Below are 22,897 nucleotides of genomic sequence, written 5' to 3' on the forward strand. Positions count from 1 at the left end.
AAATTTTCCGTAGGAAGCGTTGCTGCACAGTTTCAGGAGCGTTTGGTGGAACGGATTCGTAGCGTCCCGTCTCAACCGGGCGTTCAGCTCGATGAAGGGTGCCAAGAAAGGAGCCTGACGGAATTTGATGGCCCGGTTGACGCTCAGGAGTTTTAATCCTTGACCGAGCGCTTCCTTCAACATTACATACCGGATAACATAGTTGTTTTTATTAGCTAGAGTCGTCAATAGTTTCGTTGATTTCCCCGCTCCCGATGGTGGTATTTCGTTCTTGCACAAGAACGGAAGGTCCTTGTGCAGGTCGTGGAGGTGTTCTGGATATTCAATATCTACATCGAGTATGTACCCGAAAGGAGCGTCGTCGGGATGGTTGATTATAGTTTTCGCCAGAGTCAGCAATTCTTTTCCTTCCGGGACCCAAGTGTAGTTATCGTAGGGTAGATGCTTTCTCATGGTGTGTGCGTAAAGTGCCGTCACATCCAAGTATTGTATAAAGTTCACTGGTTTTTTAGGATCAAACTGATCCGGTATCAAAGGATTGTTTGCGAGAGCGTGCCGTTTCACCACCTGTGTTATCCCACCTCGGATCGAGCTCATAATCATGAATACCATATCCATATCATTGAAGAGTTGGATTTTCACAATAGTCATTTTTAAAAAGGCGTTGAAAGCAAAACCGGGTAGCGTTAAGTAGTTGGCACAGTCCAAACCATTGTTTTTCATCCCAAAGAGTCGGAACTCTTCGAACACATCGCTGAGGAGGCACACATCGAGTCGCAAGAAGAAATCTGAATACTCGCCGAGATTACGGAAATTGAAAGTTTGCCAAACTTGGAGAAACCTTTGGTATTCCTCTTCGGAGATGTCCGTTTGAGTCAGGGTGTTGAAGAAAGCCTCTCGCGGTGGTGGACGCGGATCGTTCAGCTTGGCCGGATTGTCAACGTAATCGTACGGGAACGGAGCTTTCCGACAAACCATGTCGAACTCATTGTCTGTGCGAGTGAGCTTCCTCGTGCGAACGAAAGATTCGCGCGGGATCGTCTGAACCAGTTTATCCAACGACGCGGGGAGGAAACGGAACGAGTCGATGAACTTGATCAAAAACCTGTTACCCAGATGGACCGTCATGCTGATGTAATTTTCCTCCGTGTGTGGTATTATGTCGACGCGATGAGGATACTTGTTCAGAGCCAGCACTATCTCGTGGAAATCATACCTACTACCATTGTGCAGGACGACTCTAACACATTTCTCATGTCGGAAAATAAGATTGCAATTTGAACATAGCACCTTTCGATAATTGGACCCTGTTTTCCCTCCCGCTTTCTTTTGATGGTCATGATCCCTTACCTTTACGACACCTGGTTGTGAAAAATCCACCTCGCAATGTCCACACCTATTTTCCGCTTCAAATGAGGCCCGATTCTCATTTGTCATTATTATTTTTCCCTCTTTACCATTGTAACTCTTACTGATTCTTCCTACCAGAGTGATTATATCGTCCAGAAATTTGATATGTGCCTCCTCGCCACGGTACAGTTTCGGTTCCGTCATTTTAAATTCGGGATCCTCCGTGACGAGGAGGTAAGCGTAAGAATTTGAGATGTGTCGCCTATACGCAGAAGCTGGATGCTCCGAGTCACCATGAGTTTTTTCTAAGTAGGCTTCAATGTCTGCATAAATTGCGTAATTATGTTTTATTTCCTTATGGTGATTTTTGAATTTGAGGTATCGCTCGTCGGGAAATGAAGCCAGGAACGCGTCTTTGCTAACTAAAGAGCAAAGAACTTTATGTTGATTCAATTGCTCCATCGAGTACTTGTGCGTAAAGCATTTCTTACAGATGTAGATACGAGTTTTATGTTTTGTCAACTGTTTACGCACAAGTTGTTCAAAGTTCATGATCCAGCAATAATGGTAACTGAAAGGTACGGGGGTTGAGAGACATAGTAGGTCGGTCTGGTCCTTTTTTTCCGGGTCGGCAACTTTAATTGGGTAAACTGTATACTTTTTCTTGTTGGACACCAAACTCTCATGGAGCCCAAATACAGAAACCGATACGTTGTTCCTTTTCTCGAATTTGATAATGTCATCTATGCTCGTGGGGAATCGAACGACCGAGAAATCGTAATGATGGAGTATATCTACATATTTAGCCGGATCATATTTATTCTTCTCTTCCTTCGGGACGAACTTTGCCAACATTGCGAAGAAAAAACAATCGTTATATTCACCGTTATTTACATTGACAACATTGTTCGTTCGAAACGGAAGCTTAACGTACGTTCCTCCTCGATGTAACGCGTAATAGCGGTTGACACGTAGCTCCATACCTTGTATCTTCTTCAGCACCCACCCGGATCCGTTCATGTGAAAATCGAATGACTCTTTATTGATCTTGGCCCTGAACTTTTCATAATACTCGTCCAGATCCATTGACGCGAAAACAGCTTCGTTTTTAGTCTTGAATTTTTTCAACTGCATTCCTTCCTTGTCCTTGTCGTCAGCTTTCTCGTATTCAGCGTAAACTAGTATATTTACCTTCAATGCCTCGCCGGTGAGTTCTTCTTTAATTTTTCCAATAACGAGGTCTTTAGCTGATAGTAGGTAGTCATCGATGATGAGAATCTTCGGTTGGAGGTTCGTGATGAAATATGTTTTCAACCTACTTTGACACGCAGTCTCAACTTGAACAATCGGTACTGTAGTCTCAAACAAATTTCTTATATGACTTGCAGATTCTTCATGTTTTTCTCTTTTATGGTATGAGATCTTGCACGTGTCACAATATTCTTGATTCTCATCGTTGTTGTCATCGGTAGGTGATGAGGTGTCCTTCATGGTGGACATCTTTTCAATATGTTCGGGAGATTGCTCATGATTCTCTCCCTCCGCATAAAACTCATCACAAAGATCACAATGGATGAGCGCGCTGTGCTCCTGTTTAATATGCGTTTCATCGTTGATACCCTCCTCCTTCTTAATTTGTTCCGTGCAGTGTTCGTGCTTTTCACCTTGTTTATGAAATTCATCACAAATATCACATTGGATGAAAGTTTCAACATTCTGTTGTGTTTGTTCGTGAGCAGCCATGATAAAAATACTATTTTAAGGTCAAAGTCTTCCAAGTCGGTCAGAAAAGGGAATCTACACTATCTTTACGTTTGTTAGATTCTGTTCACTGAGAAGATTTCAGAGTGAACAACTGATACTATTTTAAGCTCGGGGTTTTCTAAGTTTGTCACCACAAAAAATCTACACTATCTTTACGTTTGGTAGATTCTGTTCACTGAGAAAATTTCAGAGCGAACAACTGATCTTATTTTAATCTCGGGGTTTTCTGAGTTTGTCACAACAGAAAATCTATACTATCTTTACGTTTGCTAGATTCTGTTCATTGAAAAGATTTCATCGTGAACAAGTGAATACTATTTTAGCTCGAGGTTTTCTTATGTCATCAAAACCGAGACCGACGAACTTTCGCTCGGAGACAAATCTGCAGTTTTCATACCGAGCGAAAAGAAACTGCTAAGTCATAATTTACCTCAGAGTAAGTATAGTAGTAGTATTCATTCACCACCAAACTCGGTTACACTCGGACAAAGTGTGCAGTCATATTTTAGATCAAAGTAAATATAGTAGTATTTGTTAATCACCAGATTCGGTTACACTCGGACAAACTGTGTAGTCGTAATTTAGATCTATGTAAATATAGTAGTTCTTCTTAATCACCAGATTCGGTTTCGCTCGGACAAATTGTATAGTCGTAATTTGGATCAAAGTAAATATTCTAAATGTAAAAGTAGTAGCATACACTGACCTGTACATAACCTAAAATAAAATGTTTACTCTTCCATTATCCGAATGTGCAATTAGGTTTTTGAGTTTTGAAGATTGTTTGTTCATGAGTCTGTTTCAAATACCTTATTAGATGGAAAAAATGCTCAACAAACAACTTGTGGAGTCAATATATTTACGAAGGGACCCGATTCATCACAGCATGCGCGCCATGTGTGTGACTATGAGTGTGTGCGTTAGGGTGCGGCTTATTTTGTGACTTTTGAAATGTTACGGTGCCTCATCACCAATCGGGTCGAAATCATTGAAAAACGTCCCAAAAAAAATTTCAGCCTAAAATTCGAATATTTAGAGGTCGCACTAACGCGCTTCATGTATTCGAAGAAACTCAAATTTTCGAATAAATCCGTATACTATTCCCGATTAACTAAGCCTGTAGAAACATAGTGCTTAACTGACCTAAGCAGATTTGTACTCTGAAAAGTCAATTATTACCTAATCTAGCGAAATATTACAGCAGCTGTCACGAAATCACCATCTTTCCCAGGTCAAACAGGCCTGAATTTAAGATTTTCTTACGGCACCGCACCGAGGCCGTCGCACTATGGTCTACAGACTGGATTTAACGGAACTTAATTCGAAAATGCAGTGCACCGTTATAAAAAGTGTTGGATCTTATATTTTTTGGGTCGCTGATTTCATTTTACATCTTAGTTTAACAAAACATTAACATCCTGACCGTGAAACTTAACTTCAAATGTGATTTCTGGCGCTTTTAAGACTGAAGATTTTTTCCACCCTATTTTGACATGTATAAAAATAATAACAAAAGTGTCTCTCGGTCGAGATCAGATAATTCTCATGTATTTTTAGGCGGTAAATCCGAATATGACCTCCGTTTTGGTCCATCGTCCTTAAATTTTCCGGAAAAGCCGATTTTACCCGGAAAAATGGACATTTTTGGTGTTTTTGCGAGTGTTGACCTCTGTAACATGTAGGTAAAATTTTTCCGGGTACTAAATAGTACTATTTCAATGTATCTTGATCTACTGAGTCCGAAAATGACCTTTGTTTTTTCTTATCACCTCTCACTTTTCCGGAAAAGCGACTTTTTCCCGGGAAAATGAGCAAATTTGACGTATTTTTGTCATAATTGCAATTCATGTTGATAAATTATACTGGACCCGTGGTAAAGCGATTCTGTCATGTATATTAAGCTGCTAAATCCGAATATGACATAGGTTTTGGTTTATCACCCTCCAGTTCTCCGATAATGCCGATTTTTCCGCGCCTTTTGAGTAAAACCTTTCCCGGACTCATGTGTTAAAAATACGGTTTAAAATTGATTTCCATGTTTGATATATCGATTCTCATGTATTTTGACTTGCTAAACCCGAATATGACCTTAGATTTTTCCTATCACCCCTCACTATCCCGGAAAATTCAATTATCCTCGGAGAACGAGCTTTTTCGATTTTTTTGCGCCAATATACTCCCGCCAATATACGCCAACTCCCTATGACGACCTACTATTTTTAAAGAATCTATTAGCTTTTGATTCTGTAAATTCCACCATCAGTAAAAATACTGCCTTAAAATTCCGTCGACACCTTTGGTATTTGTCAGAGGAGCTTGTTAGCTTAGCATTTTTTGATAATACATTGCCTGTTAGTGTCAAAACGTCAATGGCGAAGTCTGTGTTTAACAATAGGTCTGCTAACAATAGGAACAAAGTAAAACGACCTAAAAGGGCAGAGATCATTTTTGAAGATCTAAAATGTATAAAAAATAAGGACTTATCATCTTTTGTGACACAAAACAGTCTAAATTTCTTTACAATTCTAAATATCCCATATACGTTTTTAAAACAAAGTCCGACTAAATGGCCAAAGCTTCATGATTTCCAGCTAGCTCTCAAAGTAGTGAAAAATCTCAAAATTGTGAACGACAATGCCGAAAGAGCAGTTTCACTTATTCAAACTTTCAATAATACCATCACTAAAAACGAAGAGCAAAAACCATATTTGTTGAAAATTGTCATGGAACATGGAAAGGCATTTCCAACTCCTGCTAAAAAGTTCCTGTAAATCCAAGGGACCTCGTTTTATATTATCGTAATAAATGAGTATCTCAACTTCCGTGTGATTTATTTCACCCCATATCATTCATCAACTTATCGATGAGAAGGATCAGCGAGGGGGGGGGGGGGGGGTTGTGACATACTTTTTTTCAATGAGATGCTATGCCATTGGTTGATTGACCCGTATTCTGGATGCTGCTAGCTCCATGCACCATTACAGGTCTTGACGCTGCCGTTGCGCTTGAGTGCCAAAATAATAGCGAATCTTTAGGTTTACCCCCCCCCCCCTCTTTCAACCCTTATCGACCCCTTCTATTATGTGGTTTAGTGATACAACGAGGTCCTTGATGACCCCACATTGTTGGCATCTACTTGAAGAACACGATGATTGTTTAAACACCCGATTTTTCTAGAATTTCTTCTAAAACAGAAAAATATCGATACTTTCGACCGTTAGTGCGATCTCTAAATTTTCGAATTTTCGGCTAAAAATTTTTTTAGGATGTTTTTTTATGATTTCGAACTGATTGGCGATGAGGCACCGTAAAATTTCAAACTTTTTTTTTAAGCCATTAGATATGCCGCACCCTAGCGTGCGTACGTTAGAAGCGATTCTAAAAACTCTCAAATATGAATTGCGTGGCAAACCCGCGTTTTATCGGTGTCTTATGAGTGGTTTTTGTAAGTGGGCTCTAACACATTTGTATACCAAAAATCTCATTTCACCGTATATACAAACCGAATTACTGCTACTCGACTAGTGAACACGGGTGTGGACGCGAGTCACAACAGTTGGATCGATAGTAAGGATTTCGTATAAATAGTATGCATTCTCCTCTCAGTATCGCAAGGAAGAAATCATGATCGATCAAATAATTCTCATCACTTTCATTATCATCGTAACCGTCGTAGGAGTGAATTCCACAACTGTGGCGGAAAACTCATCCGAAGCAAACATCACAATGTGCCCTGTCCGTCCGGAAATCAAATGCGCACCCTCTACCTTGACGGACGTTCTCCTATTCATCTTGAGTTTACTGGCGCTCATTTGCTCCGTTCCGTACCTGTACTCCAAGTACCTATAATTCGACTGCAAGTTCCGTTTCATCAGGATGGCCCGTAAAAATAACAATCCGAAAGTCGATGACATAAGTGTCGATTGAAAGTTCGGAGAAGGAGAAGGGATCGATGTTTGTGGTTGACAACCCTCACGTTTGCGTTTTCTAAACGCGGACGTTTCCGGAACGCGGACATTTTCTAAACGCGGATGTTTTCTGGAACGCGTGCGTTTTCTAAACGCGGATGTTTTTTTAAACTGTAACAGTAAATTTCCTCAAAAAAAAAAAATAAAAATGTTTGATTCATCAAACTGAACATTGCAATATCCAAGCCCAGTTGCCCATCGCAAAACACAAGGTTCCCGTACGCATCTCCAAGCGCACACTACTGAACATTGAAATTCCCGAATCAGACCCTAATCTCCAGTCTCCGATACCAGGCCCATACTGTAAGATATGGTCAATCGTGGATGCCGCCAAAATTTTACAAGTCCGAAATCTCGAGAACTAAAACTCGTATCAAAATTCGGTCCGTAAGGTTTTCCGATCTTCGATAATGGAAAAGAATCGCATCGGTCCGCGGCGGATCGGAGGACGGTAATTTTCCGAAAAAATTTTCAATTTCCCGAATCAGACCCTGCTCTCCAGTATTCGATACCAGACCCATACTGTAAGATACGGTCTTTCGAAGCCGAAAATTTTTACAAGTCCAAAAATCCGAATTTTTGACACAATCTGACAACATTGTATCGAAAAGTTAACTAATTTCTTGCACCTTCCGGCAACACTGTAAAATTCAATGTTGCAAAATTCCACCCATAAATAAATCATTTACTTACGTGCACCATCCGGCAACGCTGTAACCGCCATCTTGAAGAATGCACCGTTGCATAAACCGCATATTGAAGGGGCTACATTACGCTATTGCATAACCCTTAATTGAAGGGGCAACATGCAATACTTTTACTTTTACAGCGTTGCCATATTGAATAATAATCACCATACAATACTGTAATTTAATTCGTATTTTTTTCTGCACAATTTTGTTAAAAACTTTTGCGCTCAAGTCGGCATTTTCACCCTACTATTAAAGAAAATCATTTACGGCCTCAAGCAAGCTAGCAGATCATGGACTCGAAGATTACATACGAAATTGATAAAATTAGACTTTAAGCAGAATGTTAAAGAACCTTGTGTTTACTTTAAATGAGACATACATATAGATGATAATTTAATTATTATAGCAGTTTATGTCGATGATTTTTTTGTTCTCAGCAAAGGCAAATGCGAAAAAGAAAAATTGTATGCAGCCTTGAAAGAAAATGTTCATGTAAATCTTGGTGATCTCAAAAATTGTTTAGGTATGAGAGTTTGTAGAAATAGAGCTGAAGGTATCCTGATAATTGATCAAGCTAACTATGTAAAAAAACTGTAAATTAAGTTCGGCATGGAAAATTGTAACATTGCCACAATGCCCATGGAAGTAAAGAGGGTTATACAAAATCGGCGATTTTACCTTCCTCTTGGATTTTGCCCGGAGTTGGATATGTTGTTCCCTATCACAAGACACGCCTTTTTCCGGCGTTGGCAAGTTCACCCGAAATTTTTCCCGCGCGCTACAGCGTTGCCAAGTTGAAAACAGGCAAATTCCGTACGTGGCGTTAAAATTGAGCTATGAAGTTGCGGTTTTAACAAAAATTCTTTAAAAATTACGTTCTTTTAGGAAATGACCATCAATGTAATGTTGCATTAATTTTAACATGCATTGTTGCCAATTTTTCGATTTTTTAATTCGACTAATTTTACAAATCCGCAAATACCCAAAAAAGCTATCTTCAAATTTGAATAAAAAGTTGTCTAATCGATAATTCGTTTGATTCCGCATCCATCGATATATTATAGCTCGCTGGGAAACTTTTGGTTCGCGAGATATCATCATTTTTGTAAACAGCTTTATGGAGCGACGACGCTTTTTTAGTCCGGGCGGATAGAAATTTTAGCCTCCGAAAACACAGGTCAGCATTAATTCCATGGTTTCCTATGTAATTTTTGGCGTTGAATCTGAATTTGACCATATCATAACAAAATTGTCACCAAGAAGTTGCCAAATTGGGCAAAAATGGCTTAAAATCGGCCTTTTTGGCGGATTATAGCCAGTGACTTGCCAGGAGTTTATCAGACGACAAAATTGGTTATTTCCACAGTTAAAACTCGTTGAACTTTCTACAAGCTGAGTCAAATTCTTCCTGCTTACGGCAAAATTAAACGCGCGACAAGCAGCAAACTGAAAACAAGACACCAAAATCGGCGCTTTTTGCGGTTTTTGTCCGAAGTTTCTTGTTTTCCGACTGAATGAACATTTCTTAGGAAATTCTGAATTACACAGAGTGTAACGACAAACTATTGTATTGATTGTATAGTTACATACATAGACAGGAGCTGCTTTAACAGTGGTCCCGCGCCCCGCAACGCCTAACTGCCATAGTTCCTTGTCCTCCCACAGGTTCTCAGTAATTTGGAGCGCCTTTGTTCCTTTTTAAGCCCCTTATTGCCCTTTCCTAGGCGGCTTCTTCACTTTGGTATTGTTACTTTTTTCTATTAAACTCCATTTTCTCAGAATTATAAAATAAAACTGTATACTGAATATAGGGCGATGAATAATAACTGTCAAATACCGCCAAAATTCAACGATTCTACGTAATTTTGGCAATATTGCAATGCGTCTTGTCTTGTTTTAATGAAGTCATTCTGAGGAGTACATTTTATTCATTAATTTTTAGCAGAAAGTTTTCCATTATTGTTTCAAAATGTGATTTATTGACATGATTCGACAAAACTCACTGTTTTATGAATTTTTCCTCTCTGGAATAAAAATCCTAGTAATTAGTTTATATCTGTCGCAGGCAATTAGCAATCGCCGGCAATTTGCAAGCAGTTCACATGTTGTTTCGATAACTCGCAATAATGCGAATCGACATGGTATGATTTTTAGGGATTATGGTCTTCAAAAGCATCAACTCGCCTTGGAGCGCCTTCATTTTTTGTGATACTCTACGCTTTGTCTCGAAGTTAGTTTAGTTGCCTGTCCGATCTCAACCCAACTAATGTCACAGAGTTCACTACACGCTCTTCTGAGAGTTCCTATTTCTACTGTTTTTACGGTGGGAAAAGTGTTTACTCACATTAAAGGCAACATAATCAGCGCTCTAATTTTATTATTTTGTTTTTGAATTTTATGCTTTTCTACTTTTATTTATCACTGGCTTTCAAATTGCCGGCGATTGCTAATTGCCTGCGACATATCTAAGTTGAAAATTAAATTATTCTGCAAAAGTTTATTATTTTGCACGAGAGATACATTTAAATAATTTAAAAATAAGAAGTGAACAAAGAATATAGGACAAATATCGAAAAAACCAGCGAAAATTCAAGTATTTTGTTTCAGCTTGGCAACATCGGAATACGTTCGATTTTATTTAATTGTTCATTTTTATTAAATTCTGCTCATGTTGTTCATTAGTTTAGTCTAGAAACATTCTCTTAATCGGAAAACAAGAAACTTCGGACAAAAACCGCAAAAAGCGCCGATTTTGGTGTCTTGTTTTCAGTTTGCTGCTTGTCGCGCGTTTAATTTTGCCGTGAGCAGGAAGAATTTGACTCAGCTTGTAGAAAGTTCAACGAGTTTTAACTGTGGAAATAACCAATTTTGTCGTCTGATAAACTCCTGGCAAGTCACTGGCTATAATCCGCCAAAAAGGCCGATTTTAAGCCATTTTTGCCCAATTTGGCAACTTCTTGGTGACAATTTTGTTATGATATGGTCAAATTCAGATTCAACGCCAAAAATTACATAGGAAACCATGGAATTAATGCTGACCTGTGTTTTCGGAGGCTAAAATTTCTATCCGCCCGGACTAAAAAAGCGTCGTCGCTCCATAAAGCTGTTTACAAAAATGATGATATCTCGCGAACCAAAAGTTTCCCAGCGAGCTATAATATATCGATGGATGCGGAATCAAACGAATTATCGATTAGACAACTTTTTATTCAAATTTGAAGATAGCTTTTTTGGGTATTTGCGGATTTGTAAAATTAGTCGAATTAAAAAATCGAAAAATTGGCAACAATGCATGTTAAAATTAATGCGACATTACATTGATGGTCATTTCCTAAAAGAACGTAATTTTTAAAGAATTTTTGTTAAAACCGCAACTTCATAGCTCAATTTTAACGCCACGTACGGAATTTGCCTGTTTTCAACTTGGCAACGCTGTAGCGCGCGGGAAAAATTTCGGGTGAACTTGCCAACGCCGGAAAAAGGCGTGTCTTGTGATAGGGAACAACATATCCAACTCCGGGCAAAATCCAAGAGGAAGGTAAAATCGCCGATTTTGTATAACCCTCTTTAAAACTTGACAAAGCAGATAAATGTAATGTTAACCTTCCCTACCGAGAATTGATCGGAGGTCTTATGTATCTCTCTGTCAGCACACGGCCAGACATCTCATTCATTTGTAGTAAATGAGGCAAATTTCTAAATTGTTAAGATAAGGAACATTTCTTAGCAGGGAACCGTGTACTCAGATATTTGGCTGGAACTGCGCAAAACAAGCTTCTGTTTGAAAAAGGTGAAGCTAATTTAGAACTCTTTGTTGATGCTGACTGGGGTAGTTCTACTGTAGACCGAAAATCTTTCAGTGGTTTCATTGCAAAGTTTGGAAACTCAACAGTTAATTGGGAATAATCTAAGAAGCAAAAAGTTGTTGCGCTTTCCAGTACAGAAGCAGAGTATTACAGTGCTACTGAAGCTGGCAAAGAAGTTATCTATTGAAAACAACTTTTGAAATATTTGGATGTACCTAGGTTTAGTCAAAGATTGTGTAACCATTTACAATGATAATCAGAGTTCTCACAAGGTATTTTTTTTTTTTTTTTGAAAGAATTTTATTTAAATATAATGTAACTACTACAAGTATTTTCTTGTATCTATCTACATGGCTTCAATTAAAAATAGACTAATAGAACTAATTTTACAGGCTAACATTAGATAATACTATGATAATCTAAAAAAACAGGAATTGTAAAATTCTCTGCCTTCATTTATAGAGATATTAAAACATGAAGGTTTTTAGTTTAATTGTTTCATATTCTTCCTTTCACACTCTATTCACGCTCTCATTCATACCTTACAGACTATTTGCAAAAATCTTGATGGGAGTTCGAAGGTCTCCCACCTTTTTAATCTTTTCACTAATATTGTACTATCTATGAGGTTCACAGCCTCTTCATTGACATGTTTTTCAAGACGACATTCATATCTCTTCGTTGTCTCAGCAATTACTTCTCTAATCGTGGGTACCTCCAAATCCCTCCTTTATCTTCGTTCCTAACGAACCATGGTACTCCATTAATTTCTCGAAGAACCTTCGACTGGAATCTTTCTACCTTATTTATATTAGATTTGCTTGCACAACCCCATAGTTGTGAAGCATACTGCCATATAGGTTTTAATATTTGATTATATGGTAAAATTTATGATCGTTAAAAGTAAGTCTACAGTCTAAATAAACTCCTAAATATCTAGCGCTTGTAACGTAGGAACTAGTTCATTTTCTATGAGAACTGATAATTGTGGTATTTACCTATTTGTAAAAACAGTATCAAGGTAATAGAAAGGACAAAAAAACATAGGCGCGTTAAACATTTTGATATCAGATATCATTTTATTACAGATTTAGTTTACGATAAAGTTTGCGAAATTGAGTAAAGAAACGCAAATGATATGGTTGCAGATATCCTCACCAAGATTTTAACCCATGTGAAACATAACAAATATGTAAAGAGTCTTGGACTAGTTTCATACGTTTTTTTTTTTTTGCATGTAGCTCAGTTTGTGAGGGGGTGTTGTTATTCATGAATATTATGAGTGCAAACTGTCAACATTGTATTAAGCTCAGTTTGAGAGCGGGTGTTGTTATTCATAAATATTATGAGTGCAAACTAGCAACATTGTACAGAATGAAACCCACCGCAAGGCGCTGCCCCCTGGCGCCAAAGTAACCACTCTCTCTATCCTCTTTTTAACGGCATGTGTAACGATGATGTTTCTCTTCAAGTTTTGTTGTTCTGTTCTTTGAAGCATTATGAATAAACTATCGTTCCAACCATTGTAATCGCGTTTAATGAGATCTAAATCCCCTCAAGACAATAATTGACAGCATTGCCTAGTTTGCTTATTTTTACGAAAGAATGGTGCCTTTCGGAAATTGGGTCCGTTTCAAAAATTGGTGCCGTTTTTAAAGAAAATAGCCCAAGGTCTCTTCTTACGAATTTCATCATGTCAATTTAAGATGATATTCTTAAGAGGAAATCTGCTTTGATTAATATTTCAGAACCACGTACAGTGAAAATTGAATTGCTGCATTGCTTCGAAAATTGGTCACCTCGTAAACATTGGAAAATACGTTTTATTGCAAAAAGTCTGTTTCATGGGCCACGCAAACTCAGTTTTTTCGCTTTCTAGAGGTATTATGATTTTTTATTTTCAAGAGTTGTACCTTTTCCGAAATAAAATAGTCAAAATATCTACTCTATTTTGCTGCAGGAACTCAGAGACAAATTTATCTTCAAACTAGTACCTATGTTGAATCCAGACGGTGTAATCGTCGGTAACAATCGTTGCTCACTCACAGGAAGAGACTTGAATCGCCAGTATCGTACCGTCATCAGAGAGACATATCCCTCTATCTGGCACACAAAATTAATGATTAGAAGGTAAGTAAATTCTAGGTTCAAACTACAGAAATTTTCTGAGCTGGCCTTCTCATTTTATAAAGGAAAGCTGTTCTACCAATCGTGATTTTGGGCTCCTCCGCGGAATTTTAAAAACTGGCAAAATTATTTGTTACGTTGACCTTATCCACGAAAAATATTGATTTCGAGATGGACCCTTTGCCTCAAGATTTTGAATTGTAATGTAATGAACATTAATACACTCTGATACGAGAATTGCTGATTTTGTTCGTAGTAGGGTCATTCCATTGTAACGGGTGTGACAACAATTTAACTTTAAACAAGAATTTGAACTCTTTCTTGGGGTTTAATTAAAAAATTATCTGCAGTAGCAGAAAGAACTTTTTTTATAGATAATTTTAGTTTATCAGAAATCGTTTTTACTTTGTTCCATTCCTCAGGAAAAAATTAAAAGGCTGCGTAACGGGCGTGACCGATTTTGGAAGTGAGTTTTTCCTCAGTGAGTGTAAAGCGGAAACTCAGCGAATTTTATGAATTTAAAAATCTGATTAAATTATATGATGAAGCCAAGGGTTTTTGCTTCATCTGCCGATGATCCGTTTTCGATTATCTTTTTTACTTTCCTTGAAAAATGGGAGAGTTTGCGTATCGGGTGTGACGTAACGGGTGTGAGAGATTGTCTCTCTGAGGTCCATCATTTCTGAGAGAGTTTAAAAGTTAAAAAACTTACTTTTCTTCTCATACTCTTATTGCAGGCAATCCTAAGCAGTAAATCAATCAGCAATTTGACGCATTTAAATGTAGAACATGCCAAAACTACATTTTTCTACAAGGTGGCCCAGACCTACCGTTTGCGTTACGGGTGTGACGTAACGGGTGTGACAGATTGTCTCTCTGAGGTCGGTAACGTTGCATGGTGGCAACGATCATGGTGTCAACAAACCAAAAATCTGATCATGGAGTCAACGATTGTTGACGTCGTGATCAGTCAGTAAAACGCAAAAATGGGCCCTGAGCATGGTGTCAACGATCACGGTGTCAACAAACAGAAAAATATCTTCCTTGTGAGTAAAATTAAAAAATTAAGTGTACAGGAGAGGTCTGGGTCACGTATAGTTGGATTAGGTTAGTTTAGGTCAGGTAAGGTTAGGTTAGGTTAGGTTAGGTTGGGTTAGGTTAGGTTGGGTTAGGTTGGTTGGTTAGGTTAGGTTAGGTTAGGTTAGGTTAGGTTAGGTTAGAGTGAATAACACAAGAAAAACAAGACTTGAGATTTAAAAGGTGTTATTGAGGCAAGTTTTAAGTTTCGTTGACGTCGTGATCGTTGACACCGTGATCATTTTTCATGAGGGTCAGAATTTTTTATTTTTGGATGATCATGGTGTCAACAAAAACTTAGAAAAACTGTTTGTTGACACCATGATCGTTGACACCATGCTACGTAATCCTGAGGTCCATCATTTCTGAGAGAAATTAAAAGTTAAGAAACTTACTTTTCTTTTCATACTCTTATTGTAAGCAATCCTAAGCAGTAAATCAATCAGCAATTTGACACATTTTAATGTAGAACATGCCAAAACTACATTTTTCTACAGGGTGGCCCAGACCTACCGTCCCAGGGCTTTTCTTCGGGTAGCCCAGGATTCCCCTCTCGTCCCCGCGGTCTGGACCTCGCATGATCCAAATTAACCAAAAAAAAAATCCTGGTACGGTAGGTCTAGGCCTAAAGTAAAGTGAAAATATTTCAATCCAATCGGAGAGAGTTCAACGAGTTCTATTTGAAGTCCTTTTGAGATAGGTGTATTCACTTTAAATACTGAAATATGGCAAAAAAGTTGGCTATCTCTCTCTTATTATATGTATACATACCTCTAATTGTGCATATGAGCGTATTTCTTGTGATAACCATAGAAAAAATGGTGAGAAGTGAGGCAACATCTGCATAGTTGAAGCCTCTTCTCATTGGTCACACCCGTAACGTGTCACACCCGTTACGCAGTTTTGTCTATCAATTGTTGAAATAAAATTTTGGAAAAAATACTCCAAAGCTGTAATTGACTTGAAGACGTACGGAAAAAATTAGCATCTCAAAATAACATGAATTAAAATAGTTACATTAAAAAACCCATGTTTTGCGTAACGGGTGTGACAGTCAGTACACTAAGTTTTAAAAGTTACATATAATATACAGTAATTACTTTTACAAATTGAAATTTTGCAAGAGCACATTGAGTCAGCTTCTTGACAACTGCAAACATAACCTGAAACTTGGTTTTGGCGGGAACACCAGAAAATATTGCTACCAAACTGTCACTTTTTTTACAGTAGGATGAAGCTTACCAATGGGGTTACAAAACACGTGAAAATTGCGAGAAAAAAAACAAAACGGATGTAAACCCCATATATTTCCAAAAACTAGGAGTATTAAGGAGTCCAAAAATAAATATTGTTGGGTCATTTGGAGGGGGGAAAAAAATACCCCCCGGGACTACCTAGGCGTGGGATGACCCAGTACCTCATATACGACTCTGAGTTCAACTTCTCACTTAAGACGAGAAAGGTGTCCTTTATACAGGGTGCGGCAAAAGTCCCGGGGCGGCTGTTTATTTTTTAAACGGCTACACGTAGAAAAACGAATTTTGGGGGATGTTCTTGGGTCAAAGTAAGCTATATTTTGGCACTCCCCAAAATTTTTTTGGGGGCCCCCTAGGGGAGGGCAGGGGGCAACTTTTTTTTTTCAAAGTGGCAACCCCCCACTTGTGACCCATCGTTGGAAAGGAGGATAAAAGAAGAAAATTTTTGGCGCTAGTCCCAGGTCGCCATCTTGATTTTTCACAAAATGGTGGCCGAAAATGGCTGAAAAATGGGTATCTCGGCTATTTATCGATGGAATCGCATACAACTTAGTATCCGGGGGTTTTTTGGGACGAAAAAACGAATCTGCCTTCAGTTTTTCTAAATAACCAATATGGCAGCCTACAAAATGGCGGAAAAATTGTTAGCTCGGCTATTTATCAATGGAATTGCATAAGACTTGGTATCTGGGCGTTCATTGGGACGAGAAAAACGAATTCGGTATTAGTTTTGCAAAATTCTCACAATATTCTAAAATGGCGGCCAAAAATGTCATGAAATTATGGGTACGTTCGTAACCTACCCATTGATTACCGTGGAATTAAGGAGAAAACAGAAGTTTGTTGTAACCGATGACTTATTCGCACCTTGCTCTCCTTTTCACTTAATTTTTTTTTCGCCATAACAAATAGCAAACATTTTGACGAGAAAACTTCTAATAAAAAAACCGCACCACGAAATCGGGGGGGGGGGGGGGGGAGGGGATGCCGAGTGAAATTCCGCTTACTTAACCTTCAGTAGGGAAGAAAACGTGTAGGACTGAGGCGAAAACACCGATCTATTAATTGACATTACGTTATCAGTTTGTTTTCAAAATCAGTTAGATGTTTTGGAAAGTCTTATTACACCTGCAGAACCCTTCCAGCAGCGGCTTGCACTGCTTGGAAAATAGGAAACATAATGTACAATGGCCAAATCATCGTCAACAGAACAGCCCCCCCCCTCCCCATGGGAAAGCACCTCAACTTTGTAGGATTGATGGATCTACTGTTCGTCGAATTCTGATATCTCCCGGCTTTTTTTCGTGTAAGAATCATCACATTTTCTCGCAAAACAAACTATTTCGGATGAAGAAGTTTATCATTAGGATCTTAAAGATTTTTTTTTTTTAAAAAAAAAAAGGGTTTTAAAGATTTTAGAAAACCGGTACTCCCTTGTTTTTGGTCCGGAAATACTCCCAGTATCAAATTCCACCAAAATGTGTCAGTTACAACAAACTTCTGTTTTCTCCTTAATTCCACGGTAATCAATGGGTAGGTTACGAACGTACCCATAATTTCATGACATTTTTGGCCGCCATTTCAGAATAGTGTGAGAATTTTGCAAAACCAATACCGAATTTGTTTTTCTCGTCCCAATGAACGCCCAGATACCAAGTCTTATGCAATTCCATTGATAAATAGCCGAGCTAACAATTTTTCCGCCATTTTGTAGGCTGCCATATTGGTTATTTAGAAAAACTGAAGGCAGATTCGTTCTTCGTCCCAAAAAAACCCCCGGATACCAAGTTGTATGCGATTCCATCGATAAATAGCCGAGATACCCATTTTTCAGCCATTTTCGGCCACCATTTTGTGAAAAATCAAGATGGCGACCTGGGACTAGCGCCAAAAATTTTCTTCTTTTATCCTCCTTTCCAACGATGGGTCACAAGTGGGGGGTTGCCACTTTGAAAAAAAAAAAGTTGCCTTCCGCCCTCCCTTAGGGGGGCCCCCCAAACAAATTTTGGGGAGTGCCAAAAAGTAGCTTACTTGGACCTAAGAACATCCCCCAAAATTCGTTTTTCTACGTGTAGCCGTTTAAAAAATGAACAGCCGTCCCGGGACTTTTGCCGCACCCTGTATTAACTCTCGTAAAATTACTCTCAGCAAATGGATTTTATATGTAAAGAGGGAACAATTTCTCCGCAAACTGCTGTTTTCAGTATAATATTATATTTGTTAAAGAAGAAGTCGAGAGTAACGAATAATTCTCGCTTTCGAGGAACCAGGAATTCGCAGAATATCTTTTTAGGCGTCATTCTTTACATACCTACAAAAGTAAAGTTCCGTTCACAAATAACTACTTTTATATGAGTAAAATGAAAAGAACCAGAGACGCGAGAAGATAGATGTTTGTTAAATTGTTTTGAACTTGCATTTAGATTATCTACACAGCTTAACGTCAACATTTACTTATATTCATTCCGCTGGTTTTTTAGACTGATGGAAGAGTGTGGAATCGTAATGTATTGTGATCTCCATGCCCATTCAAGAAAACATAATGTGTTCATTTACGGCTGTGAAAATAAACGTTACCCTGAAAAACGACTCTACGAGCAAGTCTTTCCCTTGATGTTACATAAAAATGCAGCTGACAAGGTAATCATTCAAACTGTGCCACTCGCTGGAAAACTTGCACTATTCTCAATGTCAGCCACTAAACGAGAGAGTATAGCCTGATATTAAAATAGATACATCGACAATAAATGACAAACTTACTTTAATTTAGTATACGTAAAATACTCCAGAGGGAAACCAATCACTCGTACCAATCCGCCAAAAATTTGTGTCATCTTTTTATGATGCATAGGTATCTGAAAAAGTAGGAAATATTTGTCTTGTAATTTACAACGAATGATTTTTTAGAAAAAGATGAAAAGAATTTCGAAACAAACTATTTAGTCGGAAGGTACACCAAAAAGGAACTACCAAGGAAGTACGAGGTCTGTTGGATTATAAACCGGATTCTGGTCATAACTAGTCCACAATGCGTCCAAATTAGGTTTTCTTGAGCTTTTCTGATAGCTGGAAATATATTTAAGAACGCTATGTTCACAGATTTTGTTTATTTTGATCAATGTTTATTCTGTGTCATCTTGAATACAAGTAAGTCAGGTGCGTTTTGCGATTTTCATCATGCGATCACTGATAGAGCAAAGATTCAATATTAAATTTTGTTTTAAACTCAGTAGGTATACCTTGTACCGAAACTTTTGGTATGCCAAGTAAAGTTTACCGAGATCATTGTATGAGTTGTTCCCACCGTTTTGAGTAGGTTGAACGATTCAAAACTGGTCAGGAGTTCGTCGAAGATGAGGAGCATGGGAAACGATCATCAACGGCAACTGACATTTTGTCACGTGGAAGGAGTACGGGCAAAAGTGCTCGAAAATGGTCGTTTTCAACTTGTCGAACAGTGTAACATTTCTGAAGGATCTGTGCATACAATTTTGATAGAATATGTAGACATGCATCGAGTTTCAGGTACACTTGCCCCTTGATTGTTGTCCGATGAACAAAAATCCAACCAGACGTCAATTTCCCTTCAGCTGCTTAAACGTTCCAACAATGATCCTACATTTTTGGATAGGATAAATTTTGGTGACAATACTTGAGTGTACGGCTACGATATATGTATGGAGACGAAACTCCAATCATCCTTGTGGGTTGAAAAATGTAGTGTAAGACCGAAAAAAAAAGAGTCTCTCGAGAGTTGATCAAACATAAAAATCGCAAACACCCGTGAGGTTGCCTCGACACTTCAAGCCACATACCATCGAAACTACTTAGGGTTTTTCTAATTTGTGAACTTAGCGTTCTTAAATATATTTCCTGCTATCAGGAAAGCTCAAGCAAACGTAATTCGTACGCATTGTAGGCTAATTACCAAAATCCGGTTTCTAATCTAACAGACCTCGTATCTATAGTACTTCTTACTGTAAGGATACGTAACAAATTTAGTTTGCTCCCCTAATTTATTCAAAAGCCTGTGTTTAAAAAAGGAGGAGTATCGTTTCGGGCCTTTTCTGGCCCCACCTGGATTTTGCTGAATATTTCATATTTTCAAAGTACTACTTCTAGATAGATTCTTTGCCAAACAATTTACCAAACTGAGTCCATGCTAAGACGCAGCAACGCCTCAAACCCAAAATCCTGGCATCGAAAATAGTTATTTTCGTCGACTATTTCGACTGTTATCACTTTTCTCGCAGATGATTCCTCTATATTTGTTTGCGTACTTTCCGTTTCTGGCCTTTAAAAAGGCCTCAAATAAATTTTAAGGGGCCTTACGGTCTATTGTTGCCATTTATGGCCCATTTTGAGGGGTTTTTTTCAATTTTAAACGCGCAGAACTCAATTTAAACTAAACCCCTTATTCGTTTTTGAGAAGAACGCAAAACAAGCAGTGAACTCCAACACAATGTGTTGATAAGGCGCGTCATTAACTCGCACATATCAACCCCTTTAGTTTTCATTTACAGAGATTTCAAAATAGGCAAGTAGCACAACAAGAAAATTCATACGATCCAACACTGCGAGGTCAACGACGCACTTTGACGAGACCGTGTATTGTGAATGTAAAAAGTCATTCAAACAAGTTTAAGTTTTTTGATCTGCCCCAAGCAAACCTTATCAGATTCTTGAAGAAAAATGCTACAAAATAATTTAAGCGAAGAAAGGAAGAATTCTGTCGAACTCCTGAAAGATAAAGTCGATTTAAAGGTACTTTGGGGCTGAAATACCCAAATCACCGGTAGTATAAATCCCGTTGAGTATATTATTGAACTCGATATAAATGCAATTGCATTAAATATGTCTTGATTTTGTTATTTTAAACGTCTTTCCGTGCAAAGAAGTTCAACCATATCCATGCTTTATTCATTCATGAATTGAGAGTAAGCGATCTACATCCCGAAAATCTACCGATTTGCCGTAAGAAATTGTAGAAACTTGATATACAAGGTCGATGCACCACTCGTTGAATTTACCAACCAATTTCGTGAATGCAAATATGTAAAAATCAATATGCTATATTCATTTTGGGTGCATTTTTTTTTTTATGAAACAATATTAATTTCAATCCCAAAAAACCGTACATTTTCCGTATAAAATCGAGAAAAATCGAAATGTGTCGACTCCCTGACGTGAATATTGGATTCTACCTGTTAAAATACTTACGTCGATATGCTGAACAGAAACCATGCGTGGACAAAGTTAGCGGTCCGCGGCAACATCCATTCAACAGAATAATGGCAAAAAGTAGATCAAATTTTAGTCGTTTTGCCCGCCTCTCCTCGTTATTTACAAACCGTTCCTATACTCATCTCAAAATTTTTCTCAGAGCTTTGTGTTATTATCAGCTTCCATTTAAATCCCGGTTTCATGACCGAATCGGCTGCCCAAAAAGCAAGCCATTTTTGAAAGGCTCTCCATGAGAAATTCGTGATATTATCGGCTTTCAGGAAATCACCCCATGGCGAAAATTGGTGTTATAAATGTTTGAGTGCTTACACTAATCGTATTCAAGAAACTAAGGCATTAAACTATGGAGTCAGTTTCTTTTTAATAATATAACGGGATTTACTTTCGGTTAAAGCCCCCAGAATAATTTTAAAGCGCCTTTACGTTCCAGAATCTTGACGGAATTTTTTTAGCTTAAACGACTCAAGAGACACTGTAGATAAAAAAAATATGAAGAATTTTCGATTTTGACAAAAAAAAATGTTCGTTCAGGCACACCATGTATTGTATGGAGTACTGCCGCTATTCAAACCTTGTCTTCAGGTCAAAATTCTTACAAGGAAGCCCCTTGCAAGAGGAGAATTTTTTGTAATTTCTCCCAATTTTTTCTCCGTTATATAATTGAATTGCTTGTCAAATTCTGAGGTCAATTATATTTAATTGTAATTCATACATTTCTTTTTTCTCCTTCATTTTATTTTTTGTCTGGAGAAGTTTCGTTGATTTCTTCGGATTTCGAATACTGTAACTTCTCCTCTATTCGGCCGATTTTTATGAATGAGACCTCTTTAAATTCGTCTTTTAACGGAGAGTAAGGAAAAATTGCTAAGTACACGCGAAACAATTTTTTTTTAAAATTGGACGAATCCTAGCGTGACGGTGGAATAGTTAATGAAGCGTGAGTAATCGGGTCCCGGTGGCCGCTCCCCGGGATCCGGAGCTATTGTCTCTTTCGAGTAGCCGACGCTTTTTACACTAAATTAAGTTTTACATGTGGAAACTTGAAAGGAAAACCATAAAAATTGGTAAAAATTGGCAACAATGAACCGTTATACGCCTTTTTAAATTCACAGGAAGCCATTTTTATGGCCAGAAATGAAAGTTATGTAGAGAAATACTTATAGAACACACCCATGGAGGGTGACTGAGGTCGAAAAACTTTCAAAAGAGCTACCTTCAAGTAGAAAAAGGTCGCTAAACGACATCCCGGTAAATTTTCACATCGTGGGAATCCAGGTATAGCTATAATGATCCAGGTACAGCTATGATATGGTATATATGGGTAAGAGCTGTTACGTACGTCAATATAAAAGTTGTACTCCACTTTCTTGAACCTTAGGCGTGGCACTTTATCAAATTTTGGCCATTTTTGGCCCTTTGGAACGTTTTTTCTAAAAAATTTGGCAATGTTGAAAAAAGTTTCACTGAACATTCCTTATTCATTTTTTTGCGTTCTTCTCAAAAACGAATACGTGGTTTAGTATAAATTGAGTTTTGCGCGTGCAAAATTGAAAAAACCCCTCAAAATTGGCCATAAATGGCAACAAAAGACCGTAAGGCCCCTTAGAATTTAT

At 38.1% G+C, this 22,897-nt stretch overlaps 1 protein-coding gene across 1 annotated transcript in view; it reads left to right on the forward strand.

The window, feature by feature from the left end:
• LOC140225912 (cytosolic carboxypeptidase Nna1-like) overlaps positions 1-22,897 on the forward strand; it is a 70,942-nt gene that overhangs the window by 12,363 nt on the left and 35,682 nt on the right. The window contains exons 2-3 of the mRNA XM_072305931.1: positions 13,541-13,710; positions 18,521-18,680. Coding sequence (XP_072162032.1) covers positions 13,541-13,710; positions 18,521-18,680 — 330 coding nt within the window. The remainder of the gene's footprint in view (positions 1-13,540; positions 13,711-18,520; positions 18,681-22,897) is intronic.

This window comes from Bemisia tabaci, unplaced genomic scaffold (assembly GCF_918797505.1).
Source record: "Bemisia tabaci unplaced genomic scaffold, PGI_BMITA_v3".
Lineage (NCBI taxonomy): Eukaryota > Metazoa > Arthropoda > Insecta > Hemiptera > Aleyrodidae > Bemisia > Bemisia tabaci.